At 45.1% G+C, this 11,964-nt stretch overlaps 1 protein-coding gene across 1 annotated transcript; it reads right to left on the reverse strand.

Moving 5' to 3' along the window:
• Positions 1-281: 281 nt before the first annotated feature.
• On the reverse strand, positions 282-8,856 carry LOC121546293 (proline and serine-rich protein 2). Its single transcript, XM_041857478.2, has 4 exons — positions 8,616-8,856; positions 7,426-7,654; positions 5,386-5,695; positions 282-5,128 (listed from the first exon to the last, which is right to left on the reverse strand). The coding sequence occupies exons 2-4, from the start codon at positions 7,552-7,554 to the stop codon at positions 3,549-3,551; spliced, it is 2,019 nt and encodes a 672-aa protein (XP_041713412.1). The 5' UTR covers positions 7,555-7,654; positions 8,616-8,856; the 3' UTR covers positions 282-3,548.
• Between the last annotated feature and the right edge of the window lie 3,108 nt (positions 8,857-11,964).

Genomic DNA, 11,964 nt, shown 5'->3' on the forward strand with positions numbered 1-11,964 from the left:
TTTTAAAATGTCCTCCTGCAACAGGGTGATCAAATTAAGATCCTACATCTGTACCATAGAGATGGTTTGCTCCTCCTAACCCTGTTGGTAGTGGTACACCTTGTTGTCACAGTGACGACCCTGACCCGGAAGCGGGTTCGAGACCAGTGTTGACTGACCAGCGTTTTGTCATCAGAAATACAAATTAAATATAAATGATGAATATAATGCATATTCTTTATTTTTTCAGCATTTTTGCTTTCTAGATGTTTCCTTTATTTTCATGAAAAATATCTTTTTTGGGGTGATATACAGAGTTTATGTTCATTTGGAATTTGTGGGCCGTATTGTAGTTTTTGACAAATGGATAACATGCTTATCTGTGCTCTTGCCTCCTGAGTCCTACTCAGTGATGATAATTTCTGTTTGATTTATTCTGTCTGTTGAATCTATAGATAGATAATCTGTACTCTACTGCATGGGCCTTTATGCACCAGCTCTGTAAGCCAATTTCTGCCTGTGTTTCAGTAAAAGTGTCAGTTTGTGACTCACTTCTCTGGCTCGACTGCTTTACTGTGTCCATGATCTGTGTCCCACCTATATGGCTTGGAGCCATAGCTCCTCCATTGATGTACCTATGTGTGTATGGGAGGGAGTGCAAGACTGTATTAGTGCATCTGTGTGTAAGAGAAAGAGGGCACTCTTGAAGGGTTTGTCTGCTGGCTCTAATTACAGACCCTAAACATGCTTATTTCCTCACTTCCTGCCTGCGTACCTCCCCTCAACACACACACACACACACACACTCCTTACCAAACCACAGCTTTAATTGCTCTCGCTCACACTCCCGAAGAAGCCAATGCCCCAGATCTTCTTGGTCACACACACTCAGATACACACTTAGACCCATTCCCCACAGAGGGAAAGAAAGGCTCTCTGTTGGGGCTGGGTAAAGTGGTCTGACTCTGCAGTGTAGAGAGCATACCCATGTGAAACTGGGAGTGGCCGTCCACCTAGCAGAGAGAGTACACAGTGGGCTACAGCTCTCCAGGAAATATTCTGTACGTAAGAGAAAGTATCTCAATAGTCTTACATCTTCCTCTGCCGTCAGATCTGAAAAAGGGAAAAGGCAAAAACAATATTGAGGAAGACTTGGGAATTTGACTGTCCAGTTATTTAATCTTAGTAGAAGAAAGGATCTTTGGAATCATGACCTTCATGGATGGACAGTCAAAAAAGTAATAGAACGAGGGGTTAGAGTGTAGGCTGAGGTGAGTTGATGCCCTGGAAAGCGTGTCTGTTTACGGTTCCATTAAAACCATGGTGAATTAGTTCCCAGGGAAGGTCAATCATTAAACTATAAACTGAGATTCTACTCACCATAACATTCCATAGTAAATACCCTGGGAAGAATAACAAACTCTCTGGATGGGATAAGTAATGTATATTACTCTCTTTATTAAGTGACACAGATGTGCATTAAACTTTGTGTACAATATGACTGAGCAAAAAATATAAAGGCGCTGCTGTACCATAGCAGCAACTTTAGTTGACAATTTGTAAATGTTTAATTGAATGTCAAAGATTTTGTTAGTGAGGCTTTTTGGTTTCTCTCTCTGGGTCTGCAAACTACAGGTATATTTCCCTGTGTGTGTATTCGATACTTCAAGAGTTACTGTAGATTTACCACAAAACCGGAGTCGAGATATGAATAGTTAAATATGTTTCACTCACACAACCACAATAATGTGTGCATGGTGTAACACATGATCCTTCATGAGTTACTGTAGATTAACTACAAAACCGGAGTCTGACTTTTTTCATTAAATAAAACTTTAAAATGGACAAACATGTTTCACGCAGACGCACACACACGCACGCACACAAACACACACACAGGGTTATGTACCAATATATCTGCAGTCCAGCGAGAAACAACAGGCATCAGTTATGATGACAGTTAAATTACATATTGCAAATGCAAGTTCAGCATACATTAATAAAATAAGGTCAAAACAAGAAAGGATTGTCTTTGTGAGTATTTCTGGATTCTGTGGCTTAAGTGTTTGTGTTTTGGACATTGCAAGCCCTTGCCCGACCTCACTAAGTGAAGTTTTTTTCCCTCAAAGTAGTAAAAGTCTACATTGCCAACCACATAAAGTGGTTTTGTGTGGGAGGCACGTCCATGGAGTAAAAATACCCTTTAGCCAGCGCTGTAGTTACATATCACTCCTTTCATAGAAACTCAAGCCTGTGCTCTTTTCTGTAACTTACATTCACAAAAATGCCATATAAGGAGTTAAACACATGGGGTCACTTCAGAACGTCCAATAACGTTATATCCTTAGAGCTGAGCGTATGAGGTAAACTATTTTAATTGCTGCTTAGTTTGCTTGGTATGTCAATCAATCGTTACGTTTCTAAGCTTTGTGCTTGCCTGGGGGAATGTACCCCCTTCTGAGTGACCTGTCTTTGATAGACCATAAGGCAGCAGTGGAAATCAACGGGTGCATAAATACCTATAAAGTAGAATATCATCAATATGCATGAGTGGGATGGTTATAGATACATTCTAAAAGATTAGTGAGTGAAGTTAATTCAACCTTATTCTGCCAGGAAAGTGCTTCAAACTATGTCATTGTTCATGCTCATAACAGCTGCACGGTGAGATACATCACACTCATAATAACCTCCTGGATAACAACCATGCTCAAATCGGTAAACAAAATAACATGTTATGAGGCTCTTCAGTTCTCAGGTGACTTCACAGTCAGTTTATAATGATTCAAGTTCACTTAAAATCAGTACCAGCAGTACCAGCCTCAAACTGATCAGTAATGAATATAGTGTCATACAAAGTAAATGTAAATATATTGGGTATATAAATCCATCTTTGGAGAGTGAGAGCATGTAAGGAATGATTCTCACTGGTCGCTGAGTATGTGACATCAGAAGGAGGCAAATGTAGTAAAAGGTCTGTCAATGCCATTGCCAAAGACATTCAGCTGTCTGCATTCCCCTTTGTACAGGTCTGTTTTTTGTCTGTTTTGGCCGAGAGAACAATAGAGGTACATGCATACTATAAAGTACAATATGTCTTGGATCAGTGGCAATGTAAAACTCTGAGTAGGATTACAGTTAAATAGAGCACAATAAAAAGACAGCGCTTTGATGCATATAACAGCTCCGTGGGAGTTGTTGGGTGTATGTATTTGTGGGTATGAGTGCATGTGCACGTGTGTGTTTGTTGAGTGCGTGTATGTGTGTTTGACAAGTGTGTGTGTATACATGTGTGTGTATTTGAAAAACGTATGTGTGCTCATTTGTCACCAGGCCATGTGACGTGTCCGACTCGTTTGTCAGCATTCAGCGCTCAGAACCGGGTGTGCAGGTTTCAGCCCGGATCCTGTTTCATTCCCCAGTAATGTAGATATCCTCTCCTGCCACGCCTCACACCCTTTCAGAAAAACTCCAAAGGCCTTAGCTATGTCTGTCCACCTGGAAGCTGAATGGAGGTTATGCAGAGGAGGAGACAGAGAAAGAGGGAAGACAGCGGTGCGATCCGAGAGTTAGAAAGTGTCTTTCAGCAGTCCCAGTTTCCGGAGCGCTTCTCTGCGCGACTCATCCGTCACTCCCCGTCCGGAGAACTGCACAGTGATCCCCTGGGGTCGGAATGAAGGCTTGGAGATGGACTTCCGCCGGGACTCCGGAGAAGGGGGAGACGCCACCACCCTGTTGGAGCTAGGGGGAGTGCTGTAGCGGAAAGGTCTGGGGGCTGAAGAAGGCACTGGGGCTGAAGCTTTGCTGGGGGACCTCACTAAGGTGTGTGCGAGGATGTCAGGGGTGGTAAAGGGGGAGGGGGTGGTGTGGGATGGGCTGACCATTCTGGTCTTCCCCCTGTAGCTGTTGGCCTCGTAGGGCATGGTTTCTACTTTGGTTGGGATGGAGGTGGAGGCTGGTGGAGGCATCCTTTTGGCTGGGGTGGAGTTGAAGGCTGGGGGAGGCATCACTCTGGCTGGGGTGGAGGTGGAGACTGTGGGAGGCATCTCTCTGGCTGGGGTGAAGGCTGGGGGAGGCATGGCCCTGCTCTGGATGTCTGGTTGTGGTGGGTCAGCCCTGGTTGTGGTAACAGGAGCAGGTGTCATTACCTTAGTCTTACCCCCGTAAGGGTTGAAGTCACTGTGAGAGGTCACTGGGTGGGCCTTATTGCCATGGCCACCTGTGGAGGGAGCAGCAGCAGCAGCCTTAGAGGGGTTCACCACGATGGTCTTCCCGCCGTAGCTGTTAAAGTCCTTGGATGAGACTTCGGGCGGGGGAGAAGCAGGCTTGTTGTCATGGATACTAGAGTGAGAGCTGGTGTTGACTGTTGATGGTGGCAAGGGGCTTGCCTGTCTGGCCACGACTGGTTTACTCACGGGTGTCCGTGTAGGGGTATTAGTAGGAACGGGTGTAGGGGTGGCAACCGGAATCGGGGCAGCAGCGGGTTTGGTGTTTGTGCTGCTGTTGGGGGTGATTAGGAGAGAGAGATCCCCTGACGGGGAGCGGTTTCGGGTCAAGCCCAGTTTGGACAATGCCTCCATCCGGGACTTATTTGGAGTGGGATCCCTGAAGGACTCACTGCGGGTGGGAAGGTTTACCTGGACCTTCTGCAGCCCATGGAGCTCCTCCGCCTCCACAGGGTGGGACGTCCCTGATAGGTTAGCCAGCATCTGAGACTTTCTGTCCTGGAGGTTCACACTGGCCAGCGAATGGCTGTGGTGCTGGTTGCTGCCCATTATCATGCTGATGTTGCCGGGGTAACGGGTGGGCTTGGCTGAGGTGGTCGGGCCCTGTTTGATTGGATAATCCGGGGAGGTAGGTGGTCTCTCTATGTTCTCTAAGTCGAGGCTCCTACGGGGGTTGGACAGGAGGGAGGAAGAGAGGATGTTGGTGTTCCCCCCGCTCCCCTGGTGCTCGGCGATCTTCTGGGCGATGAGGACGGGGGTGGGGACGGAGCCTACAGGATGGTACAGGGCGTGGCCATAGGGGGCGCTGTCCTTGCCAGGGTGTGGCAGGTTGTACTCTGTAGGGAAGTTTTCCATCGCCTCGCGCCTCGGCTTGTTCTCAATATGCCTCTCAGGGTTGTTCATCACCATATTCTGGGTGAAATCTGTGAAGAGAAAGAGTTTGGAAAGTAAACTCATCAGTTCTCTATACATTCTGTATCTTCAAAAGACAAGGTCAATGGCAAGTCTATATCTTCAATTGAAAGTCTGAATCATATCTCTTGTAGAATCAATATACAGTACAAATGTCAATGCTGAGTAATCTGTCATTCTGATGATAGTGATAAAGTCTGATCTCATTTGACTGTAGTAATTCTAATGATCCAAGGGACTGATAATCATAATCAAATGTAAACAGTACTGTTCAGGGTGGAGCGAGGAGTGGACTGTGCTGTGCCTGGCATGGGGGGGTTGAACGGTGCCTGTATGGGCTGGACCAGATCAGGCTGTGCTGGGCGAACCAGGTCTATGATGTCCTGGTCCTTGGGGCTGGTGGGTCTGTCCAAGGCTGAAAGGGGTGGTACAGGGCTGGGGGCGGATGCCAGGGTGGGGGGTCTTGGTCCATCAAGCTCAGCTACTGCTGGGGTAGTCAGCAGGGAGTCGATGGTCTCCTCAAAGAACAGGATACAGTCCTGCTCCTCCTGGCTTAGGAACTGCAGCGACTTATCCTCCTGTAGAAGGCGACACAGAGCACAGGGCAACACAACACACATGAGTTACTTGGATGGGAAGCACCGGCTACAGGGACACACTAGTAGATCATCAAAAACATAGGTTAAAGGTGCTCTTTGGTTAAGGGGTAATTGGTCACGCATGAGTTACTGTTATACTATACTGTATGTCACAGTAATGTCTCTCCTATTCCATCTCAGGTCTAGTGTATGGAATATACTTCCTGTTGCCCAAAAACGTTATGAAAAGGATGGAAACAAACACAGATCTTGTTCGTTTAGCCTTTCCCTTCATACTCTAAAGGACCACACTACATCGAATGATGATCTGCCGTTCGTCTGCCGTTCGTTCGGCGCGCTGTGTTTTAGGGACCACCCGCTGGTGGACATCTGACTGCCAACGTTTTTGCACGATTCTTAACTGAGAGACCCTGTGTCCCAATCCATCCAGCTGCCTGCCATCTCTCGTATGTTTGTGTATGTGGGTGTGTATGTATGAGCGACGGTGAGAACACAGGGCTGCTTGTTCATGCTCTCCCACCTCCCAACCTTCTAATCCCCCCAACCTAGCTCAGAGACCCCCGTCCTGGAGGGAGGAGCCGACACCCTCCAGCCCCTCCCACAGGGAGGCCTCACTGCCTACATGTTACATCACTACCTGTCCCTCTGTACAGAGCACATACAGCCACGAACACAACACAATAGGCATAGGGTATCCAATGATAGGGCTGCTTTGACGGCTGCTGGATGACACTGACTATAGATTTTTCCACTGCTCCCTGGGGTCTGTTTCACTCAAGATAATGCGCTGAATCAAAGGGCAACCTGGTTAGATTGTTTAAAATGAAGCTTAATGGGTTTAGGAAAAAGGTATTAGGTCAACAGAATGCACAATCCAGCTAGAACCTAGCTATATATACTGTAGATCCCCATAAAACAATGTATCAGCTAAATACACACATGTAGACAGTAGACACACAAACCTGGGAAGCACAAACAGACACAAATACCTGGCTGACAATGGGCAATTTCTATTGCAACAAGAAAAGAAAATACAGATGCGCCCATACACCTTTCATCGACAATTACCACCACTGTAAATCAGTGACAAACCAAATAGTTTTGTTTCTTACTAGGGTGGATGCCATCTCGTTGCTAGGTATCACTGTAGGGATGGAGAGATCAATCTTTACCAGAGTAAATCTTTACCACAACACAGACCTACTTGTTCTACTGAGCCACACATACACACTATGCACGCACCCATGTGCACACTCACACACACATGCACTCACGCATACACCGGCAGACAAACCCAGTTGAAACCAAACACAAAGACCACTGACTTTTGTTGTGTGAAGCAGGACCTACAAAACTGCACCTTAACCGGTTTCCCTCAGTCTCCGTGGTGTGTGTGTGTATGTGTCATCCCCGAGGCATGCAACAGGATGTAGTGGTTAATCCTGTGTAATTTCTCAGTGACAGCATGACAGAGGGGGGCGTGGAGACAGACTTTGCTGTATAAACAGCACAGTCAGGTTTTTTTCACAGTCACACAATGAAAAGCAACTGCTCTAAACCAGGAACAGGTGGGTGAATACTTCAACGCCATGCCCCCCTAACATGGGTGCATAAATTGTGAACAAAGGGAGAACTATTGAGAACTTTTGACCTAAGATACCAAGAGAATAAACCATTAACTAAAAGGGTTTCATATAAGTTATACTCACACATGGTCTACTGCGGGAGTTTCTATTAGCGCCATCGTGACCCCTGTTGACCCCGAAGTTGAGGTTCGGATTGGCCTGCACTCGGGCGTCCATGGTTATCGGGTCAAATGCCAGGCGACTTGTGGGCATCTCACGAAGGGTCAGGGGTTTCCGAGCAGTCTTTGGAGAGCAAGTCCGGGAACGTGTCTGCTCTCACTCTGAATAACCTTTTAATCTCCTCAAACACAGTCTGGACACAGAGAGAAGACGGACGGCTTTAAGGAAAGGAGGCCAGGTCAAATAATAACAGAATAGTTGGTGTACAGTATAAGACTACTTCCCTGATAGCCTGAACAAAGGCTGTACAGTAATAGAATGAATGCAATAATACGGTGATGTTTTGGTTGACTATAACATCAATATCATGTTGTTGACTGTCTCAATACTCTCAGGGGAGACAGCTGGTGAGAACAGAACTCTCCCACAGCTCCCCTGGAAAAATGTCTTCCTCCCCTCCCCAAACACTTATTCATTGTAAATCTATTTCATGTAAATACCAAACTCTCAACCCAAAGTTTGAACTCCAAACTGACACTGACTTAACCATCTCAGCTGAAGTGAAGTATCAAAGTCATTTTGCAACAGGTTTTCATGTTTGCCATTGCTGGTCGCCTCACCTCGGGGCAACACATCCCCAAGCATAGCCAAGAACAATGTGCACCTTGTTCAGTAGGTCCCTCGACTTGTGCGTCCTTGTTATTTATAACACAGTTATTACACTCTCTATAGCAGGTAGTTATTACAATATACCTAGCACCTGTCACTCCGTGGGTAGTCATGGCACAGCATCACTAGTACAGAGCTCATAAACTGATAGACGAGTTATTCTGGATCAGGTATGTCAGCGACGAGCAAACAGGCTCCACCGGACAAGCCCTCCTTGTTTAGGACCTTCAATTGTAAGCTCAAAGCTGTTGATGAGTGATTTGTCAAGGTGACTGCTTTGACAGATTCCATTCTCTCCACTAGTTTCGACGTAGCCTATGCGTTTGTCATGAACAAATAAAGCCTAAAAGGAAGACTTCATATTCCCAGTCCCAGTATTTTCTTTGCAGATTTGAAATAGGCTTCCATAGACACACGGTATGGTAGACACATGTACATTGAACGTACATTTACTTAACTTTCTTAAAATTGAGATATGCACTTACCTTTATAATAATCTCAAAAGAACCACATGCTACAGAGAAAAATATATCAAAATGTCCCAAAACTTCACTCTGTATACAGGGATGGAGTAACAAACTCTTCCTTTACGTAGAACAAAAACATAAAATCGTTAGCTTTGTTCTCAAAGTTCTCTGTCCTCCCGTCTACTCGCGGTACAGGCGTACTTGGTGAACTCCCCGTGCGTAATGTGGCAGGTCTCCTGTTCCAGTGGAGCGTTAAGCGCACAGGACTCCACCCAATACCGCAGCTGAGCAGTAAACTGGAGCTTTTATTCAAGTGCTGGAGACTGCCCACTGACTCATAGAAATGATTAAGAGCGCCTTTCTTTGAGTCCCAGTTAAATATGTAGGCTATTATAGGCTTTTTCACTTAAACAATTAAGCAATCTTGGCTAATGACAGCATGGCCCTTGAACTTAACGCAAGAACTAACGTGTCACATCTGGACTGTTCTGCAAACATTTTGCTACAGACCCTATAGCCTACATATGAGCTAATATCATGCACGGGATGTAATTAATAATCATGTTTAGCCTACATATCACGTGTAGCAGCGTTTGCCCTGCCCTGGTTGGGACCAAAACTGAACAAACCCGACTCTCTAGACTAGTGTTTAATTAGTTTCAGCTTTGGCATAAATGGGGTTGGCACTCAATGCACGCCATACCCTAGCATTGTTATTTACATTTCATTCATAGGCAGGCATGTCTGTTATTTTCATGAATCATAGTGCCTCTCTTTTTTTCCAGCCTAGTGAGTGACATAATTATTGAAATTCCAAATAACTGTTATCATCATAGCCATACCAAAGTTAAAATGCAAGACAATTGGATAATTGTTATGTAATTTGGTTTACGTGCTAACATTGCTTTTAATTTGAGTACAATACATTTTTTTTTGTCATGACCCGGAAGTGTTTGGCCGCAGTTTTTGCTGCTGGCTTACACTAGTTCCCATCCATAATAGAAAGAAGCTTCATCTTTGTATCTGTGCCATAATTGCTTATATCATTATTTATTTATTTTTTGCCTGTTTTGCATGTTATTTTGGAATTAATACGTGTCACAAATCAGTTTGCAAACAATGTAAAAAATAATGTCTTGAGTTAATAAAGCCGCATACAAACATGGTCTCTTTTTTGCTTTCTTGAGTAAGGCAACTCCAAAATGCAGGTGTTTCAGCCTAGCTCAGTGCTTTCTGTGGTGGAGGGACAGCCAGCGAAAAATACAGTTGGTAATCTTCTCTAGTTGCGCCGTGATAGGCTCAGTGTTCTGGAACTCATGGGGACACTACGTCGCCGCAAAATCTACAGGGAGCGCTAGAAAGTTCAAGCCCCCTTGGGTGCTGCCATAGATTTACATTAGAAGTGCCCATCCAAGAAGTCTCAAGGTCATTGGCCACAGATAAAAGGACGTCAAATAACGTTATATTTATCGTAGCTTTGATTGGACTGATCACATCAACATCATACTTTCAAAATCTTAGCTAGCAAGCTAGACAAGCAGTCATCATCATGAATCACGTCCACAATCTACTGGCAAATCCTTTTCAATCATTGTCATATGAAGATAAATTATAGATAAAACATATCAGTGCTCATCGGCCATTGGTCATAAACATTAGACAACAAATTGGAAATCACAAATTCAACAATGAGTGGTTTGGAAGGAATCAGTGGCTAACTGCAAGTGTTGCAAAGCAATCACTATTTTGCTTCCCCTGCTATTCGGTGGTCCAAGTGTGGGTTTAAGGACTATTTCCAAGCTTAAAAGGATAAACATTCACACGCGCAACACCATAGGCCAGAAAAGGTTGAATACATTGGCCATGCTGTCAATCCAGCATGACTTCTGCCGCGTTCAAGACAACTGGGAACTCGGGGAAAAAACTAGCTCTGACTGGGAAAATACGTTTTGAACGGTCATCCAACTCGGAATTCCAGTTCGGGAACTCGGCCTCTTTCTAGAGCTCCGACCTGAAGATTACTGACGTCATGATTCAACCTTGTTTTTTTCAGAGTTCCCAGTTGTCTTGAAAGCACCATAAATCCAGAGAATGACAGACTTTGATGACCGCCGCACCACCCTCCTGTTCAAGTGAGCACAGCACAACGGTGAGTCAAAAATGTCTAATATGCTGTTGCATAAATGATGTAATATGCCAGGGAGATATGTATACTGTAGCTAAGAAAGTAATTCTAAGTGTATGTTGTGTAGTAAGCTGTTAGTAGCCCATGTGCTTCACCCTAATAATTTGGTCCCTTTCCCCCTCATAACTTAGCCTTCAGTCATTGGCTGATTGCTCCCAACCCATAGTAATCCCCACCCAGTTGACTACTTTGTCCATGATGAAAACAAGATACAGTGGGGAGAACAAGTATTTGATACACTGCCGATTTTGCAGGTTTTCCTACTTACAAAGCATGTAGAGGTCTGTAATTTTTATCATAGGTACACTTCAACTGTGAGAGACGGAATCTAAAACAAAAATCCAGAAAATCACATTGTATGATTTTTAAGTAATTAATTTGCATTTTATTGCATGACATAAGTATTTGATACATCAGAAAAGCAGAACTTAATATTTGGTACAGAAACCTTTGTTTGCAATTACAGAGATCATACGTTTCCTGTAGGTCTTGACCAGGTTTGCACACACTGCAGCAGGGATTTTGGCCCACTCCTCCATACAGACCTTCTCCAGATCCTTCAGGTTTCGGGGCTGTCGCTGGGCAATCCGGACTTTCAGCTCCCTCCAAAGATTTTCTATTGGGTTCAGGTCTGGAGACTGGCTAGGCCACTCCAGGACCTTGAGATGCTTCTTACGGAGCCACTCCTTAGTTGCCCTGGCTGTGTGTTTCGGGTCATTGTCATGCTGGAAGACCCAGCCACGACCCATCTGCAATGCTCTTACTGAGGGAAGGAGGTTGTTGGCCAAGATCTCGCGATACATGGCCCCATCCATCCTCCCCTGAATACGGTGCAGTCGTCCTGTCCCCTTTGCAGAAAAGCGTCCCCAAAGAATGATGTTTCCACCTCCATGCTTCACGGTTGGGATGGTGTTCTTGGGGTTGTACTCATCCTTCTTCTTCCTCCAAACACGGCGAGTGGAGTTTAGACCAAAAAGCTATATTTTTGTCTCATCAGACCACATGACCTTCTCCCATTCCTCCTCTGGATCATCCAGATGGTCATTGGCAAACTTCAGACGGGCCTGGACATGCGCTGGCTTGAGCAGGGGGACCTTGCGTGCACTGCAGGATTTTAATCCATGACGGCGTAGTGTGTTACTAATGGTTTTCTTTGAGACTGTGGTCCCAGCTCTCTTCAGG

Source organism: Coregonus clupeaformis, unplaced genomic scaffold, assembly GCF_020615455.1.
Source record: "Coregonus clupeaformis isolate EN_2021a unplaced genomic scaffold, ASM2061545v1 scaf0013, whole genome shotgun sequence".
Classification (NCBI taxonomy): domain Eukaryota; kingdom Metazoa; phylum Chordata; class Actinopteri; order Salmoniformes; family Salmonidae; genus Coregonus; species Coregonus clupeaformis.

Coding starts and splice junctions, on each gene's coding strand:
- LOC121546293 (XM_041857478.2), bottom strand. CDS start 7,554: ATGCCCACAAGTCGCCTGGCATTTGACCCGATAACCATGGACGCCCGA. Junction 5,696..7,425: donor ACTCCCGCAGTAGACCATGT/GTGAGTATAACT, acceptor CGCCTTCTACAG/GAGGATAAGTCGCTGCAGTT. Junction 5,129..5,385: donor TCCTCGCTCCACCCTGAACA/GTACTGTTTACA, acceptor TTCTCTTCACAG/ATTTCACCCAGAATATGGTG.